The 25741-nt window shown below is 54.1% G+C and overlaps 7 protein-coding genes across 7 annotated transcripts; 2 read left to right on the top strand and 5 right to left on the bottom strand.

Annotated features, from left to right (window-relative positions):
• Positions 1-249: 249 nt before the first annotated feature.
• TRIREDRAFT_46238 (uncharacterized protein) lies at positions 250-1864 on the bottom strand. The gene is made up of 2 exons (XM_006963058.1): positions 1690-1864; positions 250-1575 (listed from the first exon to the last, which is right to left on the bottom strand). Exons 1-2 carry the CDS (start codon positions 1735-1737, stop codon positions 448-450), a joined length of 1176 nt encoding a protein of 391 aa, XP_006963120.1. The 5' UTR covers positions 1738-1864; the 3' UTR covers positions 250-447.
• Positions 1865-3582: 1718 nt separating this feature from the next.
• Positions 3583-5246, top strand: TRIREDRAFT_46240 (uncharacterized protein). Its single transcript, XM_006963059.1, has 2 exons — positions 3583-3710; positions 4188-5246. The coding sequence occupies exons 1-2, from the start codon at positions 3663-3665 to the stop codon at positions 5043-5045; spliced, it is 906 nt and encodes a 301-aa protein (XP_006963121.1). The 5' UTR covers positions 3583-3662; the 3' UTR covers positions 5046-5246.
• Positions 5247-5408: 162 nt separating this feature from the next.
• TRIREDRAFT_46242 (uncharacterized protein) lies at positions 5409-6447 on the bottom strand. The gene has a single exon (XM_006963060.1). The coding sequence runs from the start codon at positions 6168-6170 to the stop codon at positions 5631-5633; it is 540 nt and encodes a 179-aa protein (XP_006963122.1). The 5' UTR covers positions 6171-6447; the 3' UTR covers positions 5409-5630.
• Positions 6448-7563: 1116 nt separating this feature from the next.
• TRIREDRAFT_120819 (uncharacterized protein) lies at positions 7564-10230 on the bottom strand (the record flags this gene model as incomplete). The annotated part of the gene is made up of 4 exons (XM_006963428.1): positions 7564-8041; positions 8132-8595; positions 8743-9480; positions 9547-10230. The coding sequence occupies 4 exons, from the start codon at positions 10228-10230 to the stop codon at positions 7564-7566; spliced, it is 2364 nt and encodes a 787-aa protein (XP_006963490.1).
• Positions 10231-13177: 2947 nt separating this feature from the next.
• On the bottom strand, positions 13178-14840 carry TRIREDRAFT_46244 (uncharacterized protein). The gene is made up of 5 exons (XM_006963061.1): positions 14828-14840; positions 14662-14741; positions 14385-14596; positions 13587-14319; positions 13178-13526 (listed from the first exon to the last, which is right to left on the bottom strand). Exons 3-5 carry the CDS (start codon positions 14585-14587, stop codon positions 13443-13445), a joined length of 1020 nt encoding a protein of 339 aa, XP_006963123.1. The 5' UTR covers positions 14588-14596; positions 14662-14741; positions 14828-14840; the 3' UTR covers positions 13178-13442.
• A 2177-nt stretch (positions 14841-17017) lies between these two features.
• On the bottom strand, positions 17018-18415 carry TRIREDRAFT_120821 (uncharacterized protein). The gene is made up of 3 exons (XM_006963429.1): positions 18018-18415; positions 17707-17951; positions 17018-17649 (listed from the first exon to the last, which is right to left on the bottom strand). Exons 1-3 carry the CDS (start codon positions 18247-18249, stop codon positions 17302-17304), a joined length of 825 nt encoding a protein of 274 aa, XP_006963491.1. The 5' UTR covers positions 18250-18415; the 3' UTR covers positions 17018-17301.
• A 4300-nt stretch (positions 18416-22715) lies between these two features.
• On the top strand, positions 22716-24370 carry TRIREDRAFT_46247 (uncharacterized protein). The gene is made up of 3 exons (XM_006963062.1): positions 22716-22913; positions 23118-23731; positions 23803-24370. Exons 1-3 carry the CDS (start codon positions 22773-22775, stop codon positions 24335-24337), a joined length of 1290 nt encoding a protein of 429 aa, XP_006963124.1. The 5' UTR covers positions 22716-22772; the 3' UTR covers positions 24338-24370.
• Positions 24371-25741: the final 1371 nt, after the last annotated feature.

The raw sequence follows: 25741 nt of genomic DNA on the forward strand, positions 1-25741 counted from the left end.
GCAGTTCTTGTAGTTGTACCCATCATTAGCGTAGCTCATAAGTGTGTGCATGTAACCGTTTCCTTTGCAGACGTGACCCTGTTGCTGTCTATGCAAATAATCCCAGACTTTTGTCTTTGTTGAAAGACGCCCTCACCCCCCCCGCCTCCGTTGATCCCCCAAAGACCCTTGGTATATGTAAAGATGACAATGAAAAATAAGCATCTTCTTTTTTTGATCGAGCAGAAAGAAAAGAAAAAGATTTACGCCGGAAACCGCCTCGCTTTCCCATGAATCCGAATGGTGAAAGCCCTTAGGTTTCGTTGAGAACCGTACGCCGCCTTATATGTGCCTGATGAAAAACCGACATGTTTTTTTTTTGAGAGAAAAACACGTCATTTCGTTAAATCAAGATGCAGAGAATTGTTGAATACTCTGCGTGCAGTACCTTAAGTTGCAGCTGCCCGCTTAGAACTTGAGCGGCTTGGGCTGCTCCCAGGTGAAGGACTGGTTGGTGCCGAAGTGGCCGTTCTTGGCAGTCTGGAGGTAGATGGGGCGAGTCAGGTTCAGCTCGCGGACAATGACACCGGGACGGAGGTCAAAGTTGTCGCGGATGATCTTGACGAGCTCGTCAGAGGTCTTGTCCGAGGTGCCGTAGGTGTCGACGTAGATGGACAGGGGCTCAGCAACACCAATGGCGTAGGAGAGCTGGACGAGGGCACGGCGGGCAAGGCCGGCGGCGACCAGGGACTTGGCAATCCATCGGGCGACGTAGGCGGCGGATCGGTCGACCTTGGAGAAGTCCTTGCCGGAGAAGGCACCACCACCGTGAGCACCCCAGCCACCGTAGGTGTCGACGATGATCTTGCGGCCGGTCAGACCGGCGTCACCCTGGGGGCCACCAATGATGAAGAGGCCAGAGGGCTGGATGTGGTAGATGGTCTTGTCATCAAGGTACTTGGCGGGGATGGTGGTCTTGATGATCTTCTCAAGGATCTCCTTGCGGAGCTCCTCGGTGGTGATGTCGGGAGAGTGCTGGGCAGAGACGACGACGGTGTCGACGCGGAGAGGGACCACGGCGCCGTTGTCGTGCTTGTACTCGACGGTGACCTGGGTCTTGGTGTCGGGACGCAGCCAGGGCAGGGTGCCGTCACGGCGAGCAGCGGCCATGGCAGCGTTGAGCTTGTGGGCAAGCTGCAGGGTCAAGGGGAAGAGCTCGGGGGTCTCGTCGGTGGCATAGCCGAACATGATACCCTGGTCACCGGCGCCGAGGCTCTCGAGGGCCTGGTCGAGGTGGAGACCCTGAGCGATATCAGGGGACTGCTGCTCAATGGCGACCAGCAGGTTGAGCGTCTTGTAGTCGAAGCCCTTCTCGGAGTCGTCATAGCCAATGTCCTTGATGGTGTTGCGGACAATCTTCTGGTAGTCCAGCTTGGCGTTGGTGCTGATCTCACCAAAGACCATGACCATGCCGGTCTTGGTGGCCGTCTCGCAAGCAACCTTGGAGAGGGGGTCCTCGGCGAGACAGGCATCGAGGATGGCATCGGAGACCTGATCGGCGATCTTGTCGGGGTGACCCTCACCGACGGACTCGGACTGGAAGCGCAAGTCAGCAGCTGAGAATATCGACTTGTTTTTTTTTTTGCAAGGCCAATCAGGCAGAGACAGCCGTTCCAGAGGGGAAAAAAAAGAGGGAGAGGAGCTGCTTACGGTGAAGAGGAAGGTGTCCGCCTTGGCGACGCCGTTGGGAGTAGACATTGTGGCGGTTTGTGTGAGGTTGGAGGGGTAAGATGAAAGAGAGAGAGAGAGAAAGAAGACGAATAGAATCAACAAGGCACAAAGGGGACGGACAGACAATCGCTCGAGAGGAGAGGCGACAGGAGGTGAGCTGGCAGAAGAAGACGAGGAATTGCTGGAGAGGAAGGGAAAAAAGGGTGAGAGAAAAAATTGGCGATTGTCTGGACTTTTTATTTAGGCCCGACGGTCGGTCGGAGAGGGGCGGCCAAGCACGGCATGGATAAGATAAACTGGGAGAGGAAAAAAAAAAATTAGTATTCGTACCTACTGCACCTATCAGGACGGGGGTAAAGCGCACCAATTGCGCCTCGTATTCGCACCGCGGGGTACAAGGGATCGCTGCCGGTTCTGCATGTGACGGCAGGTCACCCCGCCTGCCTGCCGCGCCGGAGAAAGGAAGACGACATCTCTCTAGACACATGTACGTACATACGGAGTCCGTCCCTGGCCGTCATGTTTTGTTGTGTTGGGAATTCTCTTGTGAGGAAGCGAAGCTGGGGGGAAGGGGAGGGATCATATCCGAACATGTGTCTTTTGGAACAAATTACCGCAATTGTTGCTGTTGCAAAGAGTCGTCCTGGCAATCATGCGCGCATTGCGAGGAGGCCGTCAGTAATATTCCGAAACTATGTACTCTCCTCACACTCTTGCATTGCTGTCCCTTTTCTTGCACAATGTCCACGGCATACAGACACGAAATGACATCTGCGAAATCCTACCTACAGCCACGAGTATACCTGTACAGGTACTAGGTAGTACCTAGGTAGTCAGGACAATGCGAATCCGACAATCCAGTCCTATCGCGACGAGAGGCTGCCATGTGCCAATTTCCTCCACGCAGGATTGGTGTGACTCCCACTCGGAGCCAGGAGCGGCGCCAACCAGAAAAGGGCCGCCCAACACGCGTGCCTGGGGATGGCGTGCGTTAGAGAGCAACCTGTCGTGCCAATAGACTTGCCCGTGGCGGCTTAGGTACCCCTCTATGGTGGCATAAGGTACTCGTAGGTAGCATGCGGTGCGTGTCAGAAATTGCGCCATCTCGCGCCAACCCGCCATTTGACGCCATTTGATGCTGCGCAGCGGCTCCTTTGGAAAAGGCGGAAGGCGAGGGAAACCTGTCATTGAGAAAAAAAGGTGCGACACTCTAACAATCAAGGTCCTTTCTTACATTCTCACTCCGACACGGAGAATCAGTCAATCTCGGGGCGCAGGTTGTCCAACTCCGAATAGTAATACTATCGCGTCCCCAACTCCTGCGGCCCCCGCAATCGCGGTCGTCTGAATCCCTCGCAAGTCGCAGCCATGTACTATCAGGTAACTAAGCAGCAGCCTTTTTCCCGCCGACGAATCTGACTGCTGCGCTGCTGCAACGTGCAAGTGCTGCGGCCCCCAGTTCGGGACCTTTTTCCTTGTGTTGGTCTTACAGGTACGGATCCTGTACAGTGTCCTTCCAGTTCCACGGAGGACCCTAACCGTTACCTTACGCCATTGCAATATACTACGTACCTTTTTGGCTCCTTCTTCCCGTCTCATTCTTCTCTTCCAGCCCCCCACCTTTGCCCACCAGGCGGTTTCCAAGCGCGCCAAACCCAAAACGACTCAAATCAGATGCGAAAAAAAGCTTCGATCTTTACTAGCTTGCTTTGGGTTTCTTGAGCTTTGTATACGTAATAATTCTTTTTTTTTTTTTTTTTTTTGGTCTTTTTTTTCTTCGGCAGCCAACAACCCAACCAGCAATTCCTCTCTCGACCTACCCAGACCAAGCCCGGCAACGACGACAAAACAAATCGCCGCAATCCTTGCTCCCAGTCCAATATCGCACGCAACACCGGTCACACGTCCTCCGAGGGATACATGGTGTATAAATCAGCCAGCAGCTGCACACCATGAGCAAGTTTGGCGCCATGATCATGGGCCCCGCGGGGGCGGGCAAGGTATGGCAAGCCTCTGCTTCTCTGCTTTTCTTTTTCTTTTTTCCTTTTTTGTTCTTCTACAGCATCGTCTTCATCGTTCTCGCCATGTCTGCTTTGCCTGTGCTCTATATGCGCTACGTTGCCTGATGGGGGGAGGGGGAACGAGAAAAGACTGATGAAGCCTTGATGGTGGTGGTCCGCGAATGCCGATGTCCGAAGCTGGGCTGATGCCGATGACGCTGCTGATGCCGATGCCTGTAAGCCGTTCGTTGATGCGCGAATCCCTCCGATCCGTATCCAGGCCGGTGAAACACAGAGCACAGGGCTCCTCAACCCTTACTGGGGCGAGCTGTGATGAGGACATAGGCGCAAATCATCTGGCGCGCGATGATGTGCCCTTGCGATGCTTCCTGTCATTGATGTGCCAATGCAACCGGCATTTCAAACATGTGCGACTCTAGAGACGCCAGACAACTGACTTGCGCAACCGTCATCTAGTCCACCTTTTGCGCCGCCCTCATCACCCACCTGCAGCTCAACCGCCGCTCGGCCTTTTACATCAACCTCGACCCCGCCGCCGAGTCGTTTGAGCACCAGCCCGACCTCGACATCAAGGAGCTCATCTCCCTGCAAGATGCCATGGAGGAGCTGGGCTTGGGCCCCAACGGCGGCCTCATCTACTGCTTCGAATTCCTCATGGAGAACCTGGACTGGCTGACCGAAGCCTTGGACTCGCTCACCGAGGAATACCTCATCATCATCGACATGCCCGGCCAGATCGAGCTGTACACGCACATTCCCATTCTGCCGAGGCTGGTCAAGTTCCTGACGCAGTCGGGCGCCCTCGACATCCGCCTCGCCGCCGTCTACCTCCTCGAGGCCACCTTCGTCGTCGACAGGGCCAAGTATTTCGCCGGCACGCTCAGCGCCATGAGCGCCATGCTCATGCTCGAGATCCCGCACATCAACGTGCTGTCCAAGATGGACCTGATCAAGGATCAGGTCAAGAAGAAGGATTTGAAACGCTTCATCACGCCCGACGTTGCGCTCTTGGACGACGATCCCCTGGAGCGCAGCAGGAGGATAACCGAGGGCCCCGAGGGGGAGGACGACGAGTCCGTCCCGCCCGACGAGAAGAGCCAGGTGATGAAGGGCGCCAGCTTCCGCCGCCTCAACAGAGCCGTGGCCGGGCTGATTGAGAGCTTTAGCATGGTTAACTATCTCCGGCTGGACGTGACCAACGAGGACAGCGTTGCGGGGATCCTCAGCCACATTGACGACTGTATCCAGTATCACGAGGCGCAGGATCCAAAGGAGCCCGACGACGAGCGAGACTACGACGAAGAGGAGGACTAAAAGAGAGAGAAAGTAGGGTTCGGAAGATTGGAGACATTTCATCTCTCGTCAACAAGAAAGTCCAAGGGGAAAAGGGACAACCAAGTGGTTGAAAAAAAGGAAAAAGACAGGCATTGAAGGGATTTAGTCGGTGGCTTTACTGGTTGGCAGGAAAATGCATAGCGACGGCGTTTTGGGTGGTTTGAATACCTAGCAAGAAGGAAAAGTCGTCGGTTTGGGCTTCGATTCTCGTGACCGAGCCGTTGAGCTAGCGATATACATGTATCAGAAGAAGAAGGAAAGGATCATTGAATCATGCAATCCAAAAAAAAAAGAGGACAAGTTCCTAAGGACCAGTAAACGTATGGTGTGCTTCCCCCCCAGACCTTGACGTAGTGCCCCCATGATTCCCATTGCAATATACATCATCCATACATCATGTCTCGTGTCTGAAACGCCATATCGCCCTTGTTGTTGTTTTGTTTCTTTCTTTCTTTCCCCTCCTCTCCTGCTCGTCGCTGAATCGCTTCCTCCTCATCTCCCACATCACGAAAAACAAGACAACCTCGAGCGTCATCCTCATCCCGTCCCCTGACCCCCTTCCCATCACCGCCTCTGCTCATACAGCCCGCCACCACTCCTCCTCGCCGAGTACTCATCCCACTTGCCACTCGCCTGCTGCCCCTCATACCGATTATACTCATCGACCCAAACGTCCTTCAACACGGCAACATAACCCGCGACCTTGGCCCCCAAGACAGCCGCATCCCTCGCGCTTGTCAAAACCCCGCGCTTCCACACCCACGCGGCAAACACGGCGACGAGCGCCCAGAAAAACGCGCGAAACACGAGCCGCGTCCACCAGAGGACCAAACGACGGATCCAGTTGAGCACCACGACGGTGGCGACGACGGTGGCCAGCGGGAGGAGCACGTCGAGGGCGGCCTGGTGGGCGGAGAGCTGCTCGAGGGCGCGGTCGGCGAGGGGCTGGAGATGAGGCTGGATGCGGCTGGCTTGGAGGAGGAGCTGGCGCTTGAGGGACTGGAGCGGGGAGGACGGGGAGAGGATGTGCGTGTCGATGAGGGTGGTGATGGAGGGGGGGAGGAGGGAGGTTAGGAGGTTGGTTGTTGTCAGGGTTTCGCTCATGGTTTCGTTTGCTTTGGGGAGGTTGTGTGAGGTTATGAGGGATCGCTGCGCGCGGTGGTGTATCGTCGCTTTTTCTTTTCGTTCGTGGTCGCGTGTACTAGGTAGGTGATTGCGATAGAGCAGCAGCGCAAGAAGGATCTGTCGACGTTTTCGTAGATGGTTTCTCCGTCTCGTTCAAAGTCGACGTTTTGCCAGGATCGCAAAGCAAGGGAATGAATGTTGACGAGTTTCCCCTCCTTCCAGGATTTTGTTGATCCGATCAAACAGAGGTAGCACCGCGACACAACAGCAGCGCGTCACCGAATCCACCGGCAGGAAACACACACAGAAAGAAAGCGCCAATAGAAATTCGCTTTCGCAGGTGTGTGATGTAGGAAAGGAAAAGAAGTTTTTTTTTTTTTTTCCTGCTGTTGTCTGGTTGGTTGGGTAAGGTGAGAAAGGGAAGAAAAAGGATGTGTTTTGGCTTTGTCATGTGGACGAAACAAAACAAAGTTTGGGTAATGGACCAAGGGTGTGTGCAAGGGGTCTTTCGCGATAAGATACTAGTGCCGCGGAAGAGGGCTGCTGGCTTGCTAGTTATTTTTCCATGATATTTTCTACTGTTGTTATTGTACATGCTTCTATCACGGGGCTGTATCCCGATTATCTCTTGCCGCACTCTTTTGTATGCACATCGCCTTTTTAACGTCAAGAGTTGCTGGGCTTCTTCTTCTTGTCCTCTTGTCTCTGCGCTGCCAAAAGACCCCCGCTCTCCGCCTGTGACTCCAATGGCGTGAATTTAGCCCTATCAAAGCTGGCGGGTCTGGGCAACTGCATCGCCCCGTTTGCATGTGATGCTCCCAAAAGCGCTCTGACTGCCACCGTTTGTAGCTCTATAATGCCTTCAAGGCCGTACCACGTTTGAACATCAAAATCGCACACCTTATCAACACATCTTCGTTTCATTTCTATATACCACTGTAGTCCAAGTACTTGTTTGAAAAAAAGACAGAATCCCTCCCGCCGCCGCTGTCGTGTCATCGTCACCATTTCATCTCAGCAAAGCATGTCAAGCCATCGCACACTCCCCAAAGCAAACAATAACCGCTCGACAGACATCTAAGTCTCGCATAGTGCTCGAACAAATGAAAAAAAAAAAGACTTCATGTACATAAGGAATTATTGAATAAGAAAAGGGTATCGAAAGGGTAATAGGCCATCCGCGCCATGCAGTGAAAAGCGTCGGATGGCATTAAAGTCATAGTGTGTCCACCTCCACTGCTCCCACCACTCCGTCCCCCGTTAATGATGGGTAATAATGTGCCGTTCTTCTCAGCTCTTCGACAGAATCCAGAGCCGGCGTATTACTCCAATGTCTTCCGACAATGTTCGGCACCGCTCCATGCCCCCCCGCTCAGGGAATTTCAACCTCTCCGTCGAGAACACGCAGAGCTGCCTCGATCCTCCGCTTGTACAGCTCATGGCCCCCGGGATGGGTCCCGTCCGCTTCCCCCAACGCCAGCACACACTTGCCCAAGCTGGCCACCACTCGTTCTACCGTCTGCTGGACGTCCTTGGACAGGACCTGAAGCGCCGGCGACTGTCCGCCTCGGCCGTTGCTACTGTTTTGCGAGTAAATGCTCGAGGCATCCGTCAAGAGCGAGTCTCTAAGTCGCTTGCTGACCTGATCAGGAGAGCCGCCAGGCGTCAAGATCCCGCCGTTGAGCTTGGCCTTGTTGACGAGGGGAAAGCTCCGGTTCGTCCCCACAGAGTCAAAGGACGAGTTCGAGGGTCGGTGCATGCTCTTGATCGAGGCGTTGCTCACCGGTCGAACCATTGACGCCGTGCTGCTCCGCTGGTGCCCCCCCTGGTTGGCGGCAACAGTTCGGTCGCTGTCGGTTGAAGAGTTTCGGAACGAGCTGGCATGTTTGTGACGAGCATCCCTGAACAGATCCGCCGCAGTATACACTCTGTATCCGGACAATGCGGTTGAGCTACGACTCACGATTCTTTCGTTGGCCGTGGCAAACGTATCCACAGAACTGGTCGAGTCCGAACTGGCGCTCCGCTTGTGAGACAGCGTTGGGCCACGAGCCGTTTCCGCAGAGCTCGCCGAGCTCACGCTTTCCGAGCGCAAGTGTCGCCCAGCCGCGGGTATGGAAGAGTAGAGGAACGAGTGCTCGTAATCAAAGACGTCTTCGCGATCCTCGTGAGAGATGGGACCCTCGACGGGTTCGTGATATAGCGACTCTTCGCTTTCGCTGCCGTAGCCATCCCGGGGCGACTGGGGGGTCGATTCGGCCTCGGTGTACTCGGTAGCAACGCTCTCGACCGGTGAAGGGCTGCGAACGTCGTGAACTGCCGCCTGCTGGCTTGTTTCCAGCGGGCTGCCCAGGGCCCGGCCCTTGGGAGTCTCGCTTTCTTCGGGGTCGTCTTCATAGTCCTCCTGCGGCTCGGGCGTTTGCGGATACTCATAATGCACCCTGACGCCCTCATCTATCTCACCCTCTCCCTCTCCGCCTTCTTCCTCCTCCTTGACCAGCACTTCCTCCTCTTCCTCTTCCTCCTCCTCCTCCTCCACTTCTTCAATCACTTCAGCCACATGCTCGACTTGCTTCCGGTCATGGTCACTATCGCTCGTATCAGTGTTGCCGTACGAGTACTCGTCGCTGCTGCTATTGGCGCCCTGAGACTCTGCTTGGCTCGGGTCCCAGGTGGCATTGGTGAAAGGGCTCGGCATGCGAAGGCTTTGAAGGCTGCGACGCCTCATGCTATCCACCCGTGCTTGTTCTTTCAAGCTCGAAATCTTGCCCTTTAGACCCTTTAGTTGATATTGCAGATCGCGCATTTGCGATGCCGAGGCGGATCGGGTCAGTCCCAGGTCGGAAAAACCCCTCGTGGGACTCGCCACGGTCGTTGTCCGTGAACCGTTCCGTTTCCCGTCAATGCCGGCCGCATTGCCATTTTCGCCTAGAGTCTCCAGACTGTGGTCCAGCTGATAGTACTGAAAGTGACCGTGGGCGCCTTGGGCTGACGCGCTGCCCAGACCGTCCATACTCCTAGATGTGGGCAAGGGTCGCCGATAGCCACCGGCAGAACCGAGGGCGCTCGCAGAGCGCTGGGGATAGCCCGACAAGTGCTGCGCCCCAGAAGAGGCTCCGTGGGCAGCTCCGTTTTCCCTGGTAGCTTTCGGGAGGTTCGTCGGAGAGGGCGTGATACCCGACCTGCGGAGGGATGTGGGAGCCCTCGTCGTGGTTGGTGAGGGGGTCGAGGTATCCGAAACAGAAGAGTAGCTCAAGGTCCTAGCTCGTGTGAGATTGTCCTCCATGTGCTACAACAATGTCAGTGTTCGCTCGCGCTCACAGAAAAGAGCGTCGTTGTTTCATTCAGAGCTTACAGTTAATCTCGCTTTGGCGTTGGCCAAGATTTGCTCTGCCCGCTGGCTAAGGGCAGCTCCGTCATCGCTCAACCGCCTTACGGTCATGGGATCGTAAGCGCGCAGGTGGTGTGCGACGGCCGTTCCTTCAACGTAGGCAGATGCCACGCTTTCCTCGTCGTCGCCCTGGAAGATGCTGTCGCCTCCCTGGCTGGCAGCGTCGTCAAAGTCGACAAATGCGCCGCCGTCGTGCGTGCCGACCGTGCTGGTGGACTCGGTCGACATCCTGCGCTCGCCATGCCTGTGCTGTTGGTGCCGCTGCTGCTGAAGGCGCTGCTGGATGAACTTCTTGCCCGTCGTCAGCGACGACGCTCGAAAGGGGCCCTCGTCGCCCGAGCTGTGGGTTGAGCGCTTGGAGGCGTGCCGGGAGGGCACTGGCCCGACGACGCTCTCGACCTCGGTGACCTCGCCAATGTCCGAAAGCATGGTCCCATTGCCGTAGATGATGCGCGTAGACAGAGGGTCGGGGTTGGCGTGGAATTCCTGGCCGAACTGGAAGCCGTCCTCGATATGGTGGCCGCTGTTCCACAGCGACGGGCCCGTGGACGGCCGGCTGTCGTAGGGATCGGGGCCGTCGTAGTCGGGCAGAATCATGTCCGGGTTGGTCAAGGTGGGCGACGCAGGCTGAGGGTAGGGAACCGCCATGCCGCGGGCGTCCTGCTGGTGGTTTTCATAGCGATTCGTAGCAATGGACGGCATCGTCACGGCGACTCAGCGTTGGCTGTAAGTGAGGCTCGAGGTCGGAAAGGCTGGTGCTGCTGGTGGTGCTGCTGCTTCGGCTGCGCTCGTCTGGTCCCCTTTGCTCTCTTTATCCTTGCGAGCTCCGGGGCAAGGCAGATGCGGTCCAAGCGCCCAACAAGTCGCATGCAGAGGAGGGAAAAGCGGTAGCGGAGGGAACGAGCTGAAGGGCTGGAGCTCGAGCGTATGATTGTTGCTTGGATCTGCGTGAGAAGAGGCGAGAGAACGTGGCGGGAAGCCAGAAGGCCAGGAGCGTGGGATATTCAAAAGTCTGCGAGATCGATCGGGCGCGCCACGAGACAAGAAAGGAGCGACAGTGGATCGGGGCGACAGGATTTCGGGGAAAGCTTCAGCGCCTGGGCCTGTGCCTGTGCCTGTGCCTGAGCCTGAGCCTGGGGTACGAGTAAATTAAATCAAGGTATCAGGATCGCTTGGTTCTACCTATTTCTGCGGATCGCAGCGCCGAGGCGAGCAGAGGCGCGTGGCAGCAGGTCAAGGAGCAGGCAGGGAGATGGAGAGAGAGAGAACGAGTTTTGAAGAGTGGTGAGAAGCGGCAGGCGGGAAAAAAAAAAGGACAAGTGCCGCCCGTCAGTCAGACAGACAGTCGAAGAATTGCGTTTCTTGGCTGGCAACCGGTTTCGTGGCTCGGGCCGCCTTACAGGTTTGATGGACGGGCGGTTGTGCCTGGATCAAAGGCATGTATGTATGTACTCGCAGGTACTGGCCGTACTCGACGCAGACGAGGCACAGAGGCGCAACAGGGACAGCTTGGGGGAGGGAGATTGGGTGGAACAGGGGCGACAGGGCCTCTTCTAGGGCGATTGTAGCGCGGCGGACCCCGGCCCAAGGCGGCTAGACCGGGCGGCGGATGGGCAGCCTCTACACGGCGGTACTTGCTGCCAATGTCCAATCAGGAGGCGCCGGTGCTGCGCTTGCGCTTCATGCGTTGAAATTGATGCTTTTAAGTTCCATGTTTTTGGCAGAGAAACGACACGAAACGAAACGACGATGATGAGAAGGGCATGCGCATTGCTGGAGGTGTCTTGTTTTCCAGAGCAAACAAAATAGGCTAGTAACACGCATTGCCTTTCTTTGTTTTTCCATGAGCCTCATGTCTGCCATTCGTTTGAGATGGACGGAGAAATTGCAAGACACCACCAGCAAGGGTCCCGCGGAAGCACTTGGCCTCGACCCTGCGGGTGCTCACCAGGGCAATGCTACAGGACTCGGACGGGTGCATGCGCGTGATGCCTGCTGCAGGCGGCCGGGTGATGATAGTATAAATGCGAGTCCAGCAACTTCCATCCCCCCCATATCTTATATCCATATATCGCGACATGCATGCATGCATGCAGACGGACATCCATGCTTGTACTCTGGAGTAGCAGCACTACTGCTACCGCCACCAACTTCTTGTCACCGCAGTCCACATCGCATCCAGTCGCCAACATCCGAAATAGCATCAAATATGATGCCCGCGTACGGAATACGGTGGCAGTTCGTCCTTGATGCCACCTTTGGTTAGGTCACCGGCGCACGAGCGCAAAGTGCCCCGAGAACCCACGGCCCCCATCTCAGCCCGAGTGATACATACTTTACCAACCAAGCCTGGTGACGATGGACCAAGACATCAATGCCTTGTCCGTCCGCCCGCTCGTCGTACAATCAGTAATACTACTAGTAGCGAACCTCTGTGCCGTCCGGGTGCCTACCTTGACCTTGACCTTGACCTTGACCTTATATCAGACTTGTATCCCACCATCTCACTCGTGACACGATACTTGTAGCACCTACCTATAACAAAAGAATCGGAATTCTACATGCATACATTCAGCTGCCCCCTCCTCGTACCAACATGCATGACTGTACTTGCACTCTCAGTCAATGCGGGTGGAGGGCTGCATAATCTTACACGACGCTCGTAATCTCTCTGCCTTTTTTACCTTTTTCTGTATGTATGTCCCTCCCTCACACCCGGCAATCGACCGGTTTCTTTCTTGTCCTTTCCTTTTTGCCTAGCCCTTCTGGGACGGTACCTGAATTTGCTCCACAGGAAGCTTCATGTGTCGTTGCCTGACAGGGGGCGACTCGTCACTTTTCTGCGTGCCTCGGTGCGGGTGATGTGCGAGATGCGATTGGCCCTTGCTGCTGCAATCTATCGTGTTGCGCTTATTGCTTTCGATGCTGGTGTATTCAAGGTATTAGGTAGGTAGGTAGGTATCTACCAATACTCGGTAGGTAGTACTTTTGAAGACTTGAGCTTGCATGGATATCTGCAGGTACCTTCAAGTAGGGCAGCGTCGATGCTTGACGCAAGCACTGAAAACAGAGGCTGGAAAACGAGACACAACAATAACAAAAAGGGACAAGTCAAGCACATTCAGCAACAATCGACCTTTTTCACTCTCTCTCTCTCTCTCTTTTTTTTTTTTTCTTTCTTTTTAACTCTCCACATGACCATCAAGCTCATCCGCGCCTAGAGACTTTTCTACGTCTTTTTACACGCCGAAAGTTACATTTGCCATTTTCGTTTGCATCGCCGTGTCACTCATCATCTCGCTCCACTCCACCTGCTGCCGCCCACACACTTTTACTCTCCGAAAAGAAAAAGAAAAAAAAATAGAAGAGCAGAAAGGCATACTGCAAGAGGCCTCTTTGCCTGATGAGTTGTTGTTATACATATGTGTACTGACAGGCTTTTGAATGGCATCCGTGCGTGGTTACACAGCCTCGTGACATGAAGCCAGATCCACTCAATCGTCGGCTCCAGGGATCGTACAGATGCTTGCAGTACTTGATACTTGCGCGCAATGCTTCAACTACCTAAGTCTATGAGATCATGACATTATGAACTGTGTTTTCGCCCCCTTTTTCTTTATAGATTCCCTTCAATGATTTGAGAATATATATGTACCCAGCTAGCCTCTCGAGTTGTGGGCCGAGATCGATTGGCCATTTTCGTTTTCTTATGTTTTGTTTGTCTGCCCCAAAGTATCAAACAATGCGAGCCCCCTTTGCATGGCTCATCCAATGCTATCGGATCGTAAACAAAGGGAAACAGGGGACAAGAAAAATCCGGTTGTCTTCTACAACTGCTGTCCAAGGCTCGTCGTTACAGCTCAGTCGTCGGCAAAGGCTTCGGTTCGGGCCTGAATCATGTTCTTATCCGTACTCTCCTTGGAAGGGCGGTTCGCCACCAGACGCTGTCCCAATTAGCTGCCAAAAACCCCTCTCAATCTTTGATAAAGACAGAAAGCACTTACAACAAGGTTCCGCAGCAAGACGGCAATTGTGACCTTTCCGACAGAGGGCACATAGATGGACGCCTTGTCCTTGACGGCAACGCCATCAAAGTTCTTGTACGAGGAAAAGTTGATGCACACGGCACCGTCCCGGATGAGCTCCGTCGGGACCTTGAACGATTCGCTGGGGACTCCTCCAATGATGACATCGCTCAAAGGCAGGCACTGCTCCAGGCCCCAGCCCTCCTTGTCCTCGACCTGGTGGCGCGGCTTCTTGATTCCCTGGCCGCGGGTAAAGAGCTGGACGCCCGTGATGTCGACCGAGTAGACCGTGGCACCATCGTTGGCCAGCAGGGCTGCGAGAGGGCGGCCGTTGACCTCGGATCGGTTGATGACGGTAATGGTCTTGCCAAACAAGCGGTTGCCGTAGGCGAGGATCGGGTTGTAGATCTGCAGGTGCTCGAGGATCTTGACGACGGCCAGGGGGGTGCAGGGCAGAATGGACTTCTTCTTGTTCTCGGGGGGGTCCAGGAATCGGATGTTGTAGTACATGTTGTGCAGGTAGATGTGGCGCAATCCCTCGACGTCCTTGGACAGGTCGACCGTCTCCTGGACGTACTTGTCCTTGGTAGGGTTCCCGGGGAAGATGGGGTAGTAGACAATGATTCCGTCGACGGCATCGTCTTCGTTGGCCTTCATAATCTCTTCCTCGACGGTCTCCTTGTCGACGACGCGGAGCTCAAAGTTGAACCCACTTGGAAAGATTGGCTGTCAGCACCACTGCACTGATGGTAGGGAATTCGGCATGGTTATCCTCACTTTTCCTCGCACGTCTTCTTGGACCACTCGGCATACTTGACGGCGGCAGGGTCGTCGTTTGCAAGAAAGGCCACCAGGGTCGGGGCAGGGCTGCCAGCGTCCTGGACCTTGGCGAGCGTGTCCTTGACCTCTTGCAGCAGCTTCTTGGCAATGGTCTCGGCCGTGATGACCTTGCAGGTCTTGGGAGCTTCTTGGGAAGACATGGCGATCTGCTGCACAGCCCAATTGCTACGGTCAGAATCCCGTGGAGCTATCGCACAAGCAAAGAATTGCTCACCTCTGAAGTGCAAAAGCAAAGGAAGACGATTGTGACTCTTTAAACCCCACCAACGTTGGGAGTTGAAAAGAATTGCGACCCTTTATGACATCAGCGCAACGGGCTCCTTGCAAGGAAGAGCCAATCAAACAGGCGCTCGTACAGAGGATGCGTCCAAGGGACCTACGATTGCAGTTCAAGACGGGCGATGGGAGGCGCTCGAGAAACGGAACAACTCTGCTCTAGAGGCTGTCATTCTGTCTCGCAACATGTGAGAAGAAGAGGGAGAAAAAAAAATCGAGGCTTCTGCTCCGTCAGTCGGCGCTCACTGCCCCTCTTGCCGGTTATGGCTTAGTGCCGAGGATCATGTTGAGGCTTTGAAGAGCACCAAAAGAAGTTGAAGCTACATTAGTACCTAGGTACCATCACCTTCTGAGCTCGATTATACTGAATCTTCGACAACAAAAGACGGGCAATAGGCTGGCGAGTAAGGGCTCATTCTTATCCAAAGGATCTAGTAGAGGCAACAATACCCTGCTGAAGCCATCAAGCTACAATCCATTTCGTAATGCGAATTCGGCAGACCAGGTCTCCTGTCCGAGATTGTGGAGAGATGGAGCCGGATCGAGGCAAACACGCGGGGCATCCCTAAGCATTCCAGTCCCTCTAACCATCCTATTGTTTTATTATCCAGGTAGGATAATAATCTTAATCTTATTAAGCTAAGTCTTAAGTTTATCTATGCACTACTACTACCTTAGTATTAACAGTATTACTAAGACTTGTCTTATATCACCCCTCTATTAAAAAAAGTAAGTAATTAAAAATAAATAATTAAAGTAAATACTTTTACTTTAATTAAATATAAAATAATAATAAAAGTTAAAAAATAATTTTATATATTAATTATAATTAATAATTAAAACTTTTTAATATTATATATAAATTTTTAATATAAAAAGTAAAGTAAATATTATTAATATAAAGTTTAAATAGAGCTAGATTAAGATAAATATGCAGGGCATTCTTAAGCATTCTAGTCCCTTTAACTATCCTATTGTTTTATTATCCAGGTAGGATAATAATCTTAATCTTATCAAGCTGAGTCTCGAGTTTATCTGTGCACTGCTACTACCTTAGTATTAACAGTATCACTAAGACTTGCCTTATATCACCCCTCCATCGCCTGTCACCGTAACACATTCAAGACGACGGCACTTGAATTTCTTTTCGAGGTTGATGGAAACAGCAGCGCCCGAGTTGACTATAGGGCTACTAGTATAAAACATTGGCATAGAGTCGATCAAGTAAGATCCCAGCATCAAGCCGGTGAAGATCCTCTGCGTACATGCATGCATTTTGGGCGAGTGATTCCACTGTACTGTATCCGACTTGACTTGCCCTTTATCGCTCTCGGCCATCACGAGGCACAATCTCAGTCCCATGCGCATCTGACACTGCTTCTCCAACACGCCATGCACTGCCTTTGAATGCTATACATATACGCACAGTAAGCACGTAGCTTGCATGCAGGACATTGTCCAGATGAGTCTCAAATTAGACTGACAATAGGTACCCAAGTTGAACGCACATCAGACAAGCCACGATGCACCTACCTAATTTATGACAGAACCAGCATTCAGCCTTACGCCCAAGTCTCACCTATTTAAAGCAGCTTATGTCAGTCGCAAAAGTCCAAGAACAAGGCGCATTCTTTACCTCAAACAAATGTTCTGGTCTCTTACTACTACTACCTACCTACCTACTGCAGCGTCGCCATTTCACCACTCAATTCAATGCGCACAGCTCCAGCCTTTAAACCCCATCCGGCAGGTCCAGTTCTAGGCACACAAAAAAAAGGGGGATTACCAAGAAAAGAAGGACAAAAAAGAAATAATCACGAAGCAAGGGAGAATCGCCAACCCCCCCCTTTGACTCTGAGACACCACCATCTCGCACCACACTAGACACGTTGTAGATATCTTAGTACTAGTTCAAGAGGTATTACATGTCGAATTCCCACATCTTCAGCAAAAAAAGGCGTGACATGTCTCAACGTCGTACGTCATACTGTCTCGAAAGCACCGTATGCAGATCAATTGCCAAAAATCGCCAGTCTCCATCTTCTTTATCCCAACCCCCATGCTCGCGCGTCTTTTACTAGTCCAGCCTGCTCCCCATGTCTCATCACCGGGGCGAGGACACAAGATCGTCGCTTACAGCCGCCATGGGAAATCCCGATTGGCATGCAAGGACGTCATTGGTTCCATATCAAATGGAAATTGAGATGACCGCTTGGATGTAGATTATGATCGCAACAACAAAGTGTTGCTGATGTTTCCTCAAGTATCACGAGACGGCATGACATCTGATGGAGCTCGTAAATCATTATCAATTAAGAGAGAACCAATGTATTCGCACGCAGGCGCTAGATATCCTACACTGAAAATGACATGGCTCCGTGAAAAAACAGACGTCGTGCCCCGCGCTTTATATCTAGATAGATTCAAACCGGAACCAATCTTCTTCTCCTTTTCCAAGCAAGTGAACAAAATATGTGCAAACAGTAAAAGTAAACCAAGGCTGGCGTCAAACCACAAGCCGGTTAAGAAGGATCCCCAAGCCTCGAATTAACACTTCCAGCATCTCATCATCGCCCGCTTACAGAGCAAAGTAAGCAACGACCAGAGAGGCAACCAGGGCCAGGGAGCTGCCGCCAACGCGAGCACCAGCGTTGGTGGGCAGAGGGGCGGGAGCAGTGATGGCAGGGTTGGAGGCAGAGGGAGCAGCCCAGACGGTGCTGGTCAGGGGCTGGCCGGGAGGAACGTAGACGGGAGAGCTGGGAGGAGGAGGAGGCAGGCGGGTAGCGCTCTGGAGAGTGCTGGGCGCGCTGAGAGTGGGAGGAGCAATGGTGGAGTTGCGGCAGGGAACGGTGGTGGTGGCGTTCAGGACAACGGTGACATCAGTAACGGCCGGAGGAGAGTAGACGGGCGTGGTGACGACGGGAGCCTCGGTAGTGGACTGGGTGGCCAGAGTGACCGTCTTGACACCGGCGGAGGTGGTGACGGTGGTGGTGGTGTCCGCGGGAGGGAGGTTGCCGTAGCTGCCAGAGGACGAGGTGTGGGCGGGAGCAGCGGGAGTAGAGGAGCTGCTGCTGCTGTGGACCTCAGCCGCCTTGATGTGGAAGGGGTTGGAGTACTGGAAGACGGAGGGGTCGCTCTCGAGGCGGAAGATGAAGCCGTAGAAGTTCTGGCCGGCAACGGCAGAGTCAACGTTCCAGGTGAAGGTCTTGGCGCTGTTCTTGACACCGGCTGTTTGGGCTCAGTTAGCGACTGACGTGCGCACACACACGAGAATCTCAACGGATGCAAACTCACTGGCAATGGTAGCCAGGACCTGCTGGGTGGCCTGGGTAGGGCCGCCGATCAGCTCGATGGAGACGGTGCCGGCGGCGTACTTGGCGGGAGCATCCCACTCGATGGTCAGGGCCTGGCCGGCAGTGAGGATCTCGTTGGGGGTAGGGTTGGTGATGGAGTCAAAGTCGGCGGTCTGGGCGAGGGCCGAGGCGACGAGGGCCAGGAAGGCAGAGGCGGACAGAGTGAACTTCATCTTGACGGTTTGGTTTGTTTGTTTGTTTATTTTTAGTTGCTTGGGGTTTTTTGAAAGGAGAAAGAAGGAATGAAGAAGGTTTTTTAAAAATAAAGAGTGTGGGTTGTCGTAAGAAGACAAAGGAATGACTGGCGGGCAAAAAAGCTGGAAAGGAGCGTTATAGCCTGGCGTGAGGGTGAGGGAGAAGCAGAAGCAGAGGCAAGAGGCGGGCGGAGGAGTTGGGGGAGAGGTCGGATAATAAGCACGAGCACTCTGAGCGTTTCATGAGCGGCCAGGCAGAGACGCACGCATCCACTCTGCTCTACCACTACAGCAGGTGCTATAGCCGGACCCCTGCTCGACATCTCGGGCCTTGCTTCTGTTCTGCTCGGGCAGGGCCTCGCTACTAGCTACATGTACCCTACCTAAGGTACTGGTGCCGGTGAGCACGGTGCTGACCAAGTACAGGTACCTACCTACTCGTACGGGCATCAATCTAAATGGGGTCCAGTCTCTCTTTCTCTGTCTCTCTCTCTCGTACGAAAGACGCAAAACCCACTGATCCCGGCGTGACGGCTAGGCGAGCTGTGCGTGGGTGGATGCGAGGGTTTTAGGCGTGGACTGGCCGAGCCCCTACCTACTGGAGGCCTTTTTTCTTTGCGCACGAACGGGATGCTGAGGCGGCTATTTTTCTCTTAACAGTTGCTGAGCAGTGATGAGAGAGACAACACCTACAGCTGCTTCTCAAGAGTTCATCTATATTTCTCATGCAGATCTCTAGTATGGCCGGGGAGGCTTTGTCTGCTGTCGTGCAGCCATCGTGAGATTTGTTCAACCCCCAAAAAACAGACTCGTACCAGTACTTCGGCGGCGCTTCCAGGGCTAAGGGGGGCATTGCTCGCTGGACTCCGCCTTTCAAGCGCTCTTGCTACCTCAGGCGGCCAGACGGAGCTGCGACTATATTCGTACCTGTAGGATTGCTGGTACTAAGTAGGTAGTAATAGCCCACGTTTAGCACCTAGCTGGAGAGCTCGCGATACCTCGGCCATCACACGAATCAACGAGCGCGCGCGAGTCCTCGCACTATCGCTGTCCGCCGGCGCCTGGTCCCTGTCCCTGTTCCTGTTCCTGTTCCTGTTCCTGCAGACGAACCGCGTCCACGTATCTGCAGCCCCCAGGGCCAGGCCACAGCGGGGGCCGCCAGCCGTCAGGGGCAAAAAAGCAAATTGCGCCTCGAGTCGGCGATGCTGATTGGCTGCTAGCGGATGAGGTGCAGACAGGGCTGAGCCGGGTCATTAATGGCATGGGGGCTTTGTGTGCGATGGAAAGGGCCTTTGATGCAACTTCTCACGGTATCAACTGGCCTCGTCTCGTTCCAACTTTGTTCGGTCTGCGAGATGGCGCTCTCCGTCTCTGGTGCTACTACTAACTACCTAGTACCTAGTATAACTAGAATCGCCAGGCCACGAGACGGGCACGGGCTCCATTCCCCGTCCCACGTCACGTTGGTTACATGGATCTCAGGGCATCGCTGCAGGCATGTGTTTGCCTCGTCGTGGTGAGCTACAGCATGTGTGTGACAGGAATGTGCAGAGGAAAGAAAGTGCTCCGCCTCGATACGCTCCTAGGAGGGCTATTGTTGGCTTCGTGTCGTCGTTGGTCGCTGGCTGACGATTGATGGCGTGCCACCCATTGTCTCCTACCTTGCCTAGTTCCGCAGAGGGATGAAAAAGAGAGCAGAGGATCTTCTCCTGTTGCCAGCCCAACAGCTGCTAGAGTCGGTCCGGTGTGCATCGCGCAATCACGGGCGAGAATTTGTCCCTCGATGACGACGGAGAAATCCTTCTGTCGTGCTACTGCTGCTGCCGCAACCCTTTTCTCGTCCCTCCATTCCGTCCTTCTTTTTCTTCTTTCTCCGCCGGCGCTAAGAGTCAGCCTCGAAATCAGGTTTCTTGCCCTCAGCTCTCTTCAGCTTCTCTCAGCTACAGCTCAAAGCGGCCATTCTATCACGATGTCTCAGACCGCCGTGGCGTTGAGACTGGGATCGATATGCACGAGGCGGAATCCGTCCAATCTCCAATCGTCAAACTGGCTGGGCTGCTCATTGCTCATCAAGGTGTGGCTTGTCGCAAGCCGTCAAAGCTTTCTTTGTCAACCGTGACCGTCCAGGTAATAAGCGCTGGAACTCGACTTGCATCGCAACGGGCACCGCATCCCTGTGAATATTCCACCATGACTGGACGCGTTTGGTGCGCGACAGAAGGCCCCTACCGTACCGTATTATGTACATACAGTCAGACGCATCAACGATGCCGTCCGGGGCCATTTTAGCCAGCTCGGGGTGCCTGGAGCTCCCCCACTGGCCGGTTACATTCGAGCTGCAGCGCGAGAGTGATTCGTGGGACTTGAATGGTGGCTTGTTGCTGTGCCTGGATGGCGCATGTCACGGATGGATCTCGGCCCATTCATCAGTCATCGTGTCAAGCAATCAATAGTGATGAATCTGATCCATCGTCTAAAATAGGAAATGCCCGATTCCCATGCCAACTGCACACAAGCAAGACAAGCTATCGAAACCGCCTCCTCGCCGTCGCCTCGGCTGGCCCACCAAGCGGACGAGATGCATTGAGGGCGCTTCCATTTCGGTGCGGCGGCGATTCGCGGGCTGGCTCGACCACTCACGCTTGGCCGCCCGTCACAGCAGCTACAATAGTAGTACTCCGTACACGCACAAGAGAAGAATACGAGTAGGAGTGCTATTCTTGTGGTTTATTTACCCTTTTTTCCATTTCTCCTCTCTCTCTCTGCCACCTCATTTAAATCCGCGGCATGGCGGATGACCATCCCCGTACGAGGCCTCATTTCATCGCCAGAGCCTCTTTCGGGTACCCGCCGAAATTGGAGAGGGGGGGCGGTGTGAAAGTGTCCTGATTGCGACCAGCTTCTTGGCGTCTGGTGTGTAGAACCTTTCAATCTTTCTCTGTACGAGCTTGGCTTCTCGTACCTGTATTGCGCCCCATATGTAGTCTCCGTCCATCTCGGGAAGTTTTGCACACCATCTCGGGCGAGGGAGCGGCAGCGTGCTTTTCTCTTGTCCTTTCTCTCTCGGGCAGGTCAAAGGGTGGATTCGCGTCGGCATTCGTCAATACCTTGGGCCACGATCTTTGCAAAGGCCCCCCGAATCCACCCACGATGGCGGCAGTTGATTCTCTTTTCCCCCGAGTTCTGTGGTCCGTTGTTCTGTCTATTCTGCCTTCCGACTGCTTCTAGAAGCCTAGATTCTGCTGCCCGTTGCCTCCATGACTCAACGGATCCAGATTCAAAAGAAGAAAAGACGCTCCGTCGAACCGTGAGACATCTGCAACAGTCCGCACTAGCGAAACGTCTTGTTCGCTATCCGTCCCTTCTAGACAGAATTCTATTGGCGGTATCCGCACATTGTCGCTCGAGCTACACCCCAAGGGAAAAAAGGGAAAAAAAAAAGGAAGAAAAATTTACGCAAAAGAGAAGTAGTGATGTAGCAATTAGAAGCTTCTCTCAGATGAGACGCACCCTATGCGAGTTGACGAGTTCACAATACGTAGTTGGAGACCTGCTCGTCACAGAGCTCTCCAACAGCAAGCGTTGATGATCAGAAGTGTTCTAGGGCTGATGTCATATTATTGCAGTATCGTCCGATGATCCCAGTTTTCATCTTGCTGCATCTAAAAAGAGAGTGACCATCAGTGCGTGTTTTGTAGGGAATGGATATCACAGGGCCCTTGCCCAGGGGTCGACCCAATGCTTCCAGGACTTGGGACATGTTTCACGGCAAACGCCGCTTTTTATTATTACCTTACTGTCCTCACACACAGTATGAAGACCGCCGCAGGACTCGAGCCCGAGGTACAGATACCGAATTACCATTTAGCATCCTTGGAAAGAAATGACAGCGAGCGTTGGCGTGCAGGGGAAAGAATTTTCTGCTTTGGATCATCGGTGTTCGTCAGATCGAGGAGGAGGCGGGCCCTGCATCTGTGTGGTTGCTGTCACATGCGCCCTGGGATCTGAGATCAGAGGTGGCCCCTCTGCATGTACCGAAGACATGGGCCTTCAAGGAGCAACTTGTAATGACGGCAGTCTTCTCTCTGATGATGAGCAGGCGATAGCAATTGACAGTCACGACTATACTTCGACAAGCTGCACGCTGTGACGGATGAACAGGCCACTCAATGCCCGGATAAACGTCATCAATGTTAGGTAGGTAGTACTCGTAGAAGATATCGGGAGTATCTCTCTCATGAGGGCATCTAACCCCCAAACGATACTACTTGTACATATCGTGTAATACGACAGTGAAGTTCCCCTTTCGTGAGTAGAGTACCTAAGGTAAGAGGAGATCATCGTGCCTGGTACTTGAGTTCCTACACCCTTCGCGCTCATTCGCCAAAACCCCCCTGTGACGCGACAGACCCATAATAATTCTCAGAGCCTTACAGGCACTTGACCGCATACAGCCTCCCAAGCTTCAGCCTCGTCCTCTTCACACAGAGGCCCCGACGATCATGAGCTCTCCCGACGAGCTGGCGCGAGACACGCCGCCGCCCTACAAGCGGCGGAGAACCGGCGACACCCCGTCCCCCCGGTCGAGCTCCCCCGACATCCTCGCCAGAGACCCTGATGACTTCCGGCAGCCGCCCAGGCGAGTGTCGCAGCGCGGCGGCGGCCTGAGCCAGAGCCCAACAAAGGCGCAGTACCTCAACGGCTTCTCGCGGTCGCAGTCTGTGTCGCGGGCGCCCTCGGAATCGGTGCCCAGGTCGCGGTCAGCGTCAAGCTCTGGGTCAAGGACGCGCTCGCAGTCACCTGCACACTCGACGCCGTCTCCAGCGGCAACGCCTCCATCTCGACAGCGCTCGCGCTCGCCCACGTCCACGAACCAGTCGAGGTCGAATTCCTTTTCTCCAGAACCGCAACAGCAGCTCACTCCCCCGCGGGAACTGCCCAAGCCAAACTACAAGGCGCGCCTGGTGCTCCACGGACACACAAAGGCCGTCTCGCAGGTTCGAATATCCCCCAACGGCCGCTTCATCGCCTCTGCGTCCGCGGACGCGACCGTCAAGATCTGGGATGCCGCGACGGGGGCTCACATGGACACGCTGGTCGGCCACATGGCGGGCGTGAGCTGCGTGGCGTGGACGCCGGACAGCAACACGCTGGCCAGCGGCTCCGACGACAAGGCCATCCGGCTGTGGGATCGAGTCACGGGGCGGCCCAAGACGACGGCTCGCAAGGCGGGGCAGGAGATGGCGCCTCTGCGAGGGCATCACAACTACATACACTGCTTGGCCTTTTCGCCAAAGGGAAACATCTTGGCGAGCGGGTCGTATGATGAGGCCGTCTTTCTCTGGGACGTGCGGGCTGGGCGGTTGATGAGGAGTCTGCCTGCCCATAGCGATCCCGTATCTGGCATTGACTTTTGTCGTGACGGCACGTTGGTTGTCAGCTGTTCAACCGATGGCTTGATGTAAGTTGTTGCATACTGTGCATTCACGAGTTGGCATGGGATTTCGCAACATGCTAATGGTTTCTGTCCAGCCGTGTGTGGGACACCTCGACCGGCCAGTGCTTACGAACTCTCGTCCACGAAGATAATCCCGCCGTGACAAATGTCTGCTTTTCTCCCAACGGCCGGTTCGTCCTCGCGTTCAACCTCGACAATTGCATCCGCTTATGGGACTACGTCTCTGGAAGCGTCAAGAAGACGTATCAAGGCCATTGCAACAAGAGCTTCGCCATTGGGGGCTGTTTTGGCGTCCTGGACGGCGAGGCGTTCATCGCGTCTGCGAGCGAGGACGGCGATGTTTTACTCTGGGACGTCAAGAGCAAGGAGGTGCTGCAGCGGGTGCATGGTCACGAGGGGGTGTGCTTCTGGGTGGACGTGCACGGCGAGACCATGGTGACGGCCGGGCAGGATGGCTCGGTCAAGGTGTATCGGCACCTCAGGCACTCTGGCGAGATCAACGGGAACGGGACAAAGACCGAGTCGAAGGCGCCTGGGCAGGGGATGCTACAGGGAGAGCTGCCGATTCGGCAGGATGATGTCAAGGTGGAAGATGCCATTAGCGTTTGAGTTGGTGCGCAGCAAAACATTACGCAGCGTTTTACTTTCCATTTGCCGCAGTTGAACTTGAGATTCTCGCAATGAACGGACAAAGCCCATCAGTAGAGTAAAATCCATATGATATACTCTTTAAGAGAACAACAGACTGACAATTTGCCGTCGCCCTGGGGTTTGGGCGTGGCTGTATGTTGGGTTCATCTCTGGCATGTGATGTGTTTGGTCTATGCATGGTTGATCATTTGCTGACTTGGATGTGTCTTTGCACCTGTTTCATCTCTCTTCGCCTCTCCCGAAAGACGAGATTTGATAGGTTTCCCGTTTGTTTCGCATTGCATGTGTAGGGTAGCTCCGTAGCAGCAACGACTCTGATCTGCTTGGACATCTCTATGGGGAGCATGTGATGAAGAAATTATCGATATCTTGGGAAGATAGAGCATGTATGCAATCTTCATCTCCTGGTTGGTAATTTGTAAGGTAGCCATGCATGCGCCTTGGTTTGGACGCAAAAGTGCAGATAGGATTCTGTGAAAAGACGAGGAGAAATCTCCATTTCTCTGCATGCATATGTACTGTCTGCATCTGCATCTACATACATACGGCATGCCTGCAGTGAGCTCGTGACAACGTGCATACTCAGAACGGCATATGCAGACAAAAAGCCTCATTTCGATCTTCACATCACTTCAAAGCAGCGCAGTCTGATATCATGGGTGTACTTTGGGTTGTTCTACAGTGCTCCGCATGAACGGGGCATTTGTCCCGGGACACACAGCATGAGGCTGTAGAGTTTTGCCGGTAGGGACGTCGAAAATGCACGGGGAAGAAAAAATACTACTAGCAAGAGAGGGCTGGGCATGATTCCCTCCCTCTTTTTCATAGACTTGCTGGCTGCTCTTTGGGTTCTTGACGCCTCGTGGCTGGCCTTGTGCACCAGCCCGAGTGAGACGGCGACAAGCTCGGAAGGTGATTTTTCGGTATGTGGTCGTTGCGGCAAGGTATGTACGGATGTGGGAACAGAAAGGCCGTAATACTTGTTCGTTTCATTCGGCCGGACTCACCGTAGTGGCGAGGCTCAAACCATTGATTGATTATTATGGCTTTTTCTGTACATACGTCTCCTCCCAACGGCAGCTTGTCAGCTTGCAGAGAGCAGTTGCAGCGAGTCAAGAGAAACATCCCTCCTCTGGCGAGGCTAGTAGTGCTAGCCCAAGCCTTGGGCGTCTGGAAAAGCCGAGATTTCTTCTCTTCTATTGTATGTTCACGTTAGCTCAGACGCCCTTTCCCCCCCCTTGACAGCTCCGGTGGCGGGATTGGCGTTTGCCTGGACGCAACGAGGCGTTGGCAAAATGTGTTTTTCTCTCTCCTCTCATTCCTCTCTGTTCTCCTTCTTTAAGCAATGGGGATCAGCGTGAT

The sequence above is a fragment of the Trichoderma reesei genome, assembly GCF_000167675.1.
Source record: "Trichoderma reesei QM6a unplaced genomic scaffold TRIREscaffold_4, whole genome shotgun sequence".
NCBI classification, from domain to species: domain Eukaryota; kingdom Fungi; phylum Ascomycota; class Sordariomycetes; order Hypocreales; family Hypocreaceae; genus Trichoderma; species Trichoderma reesei.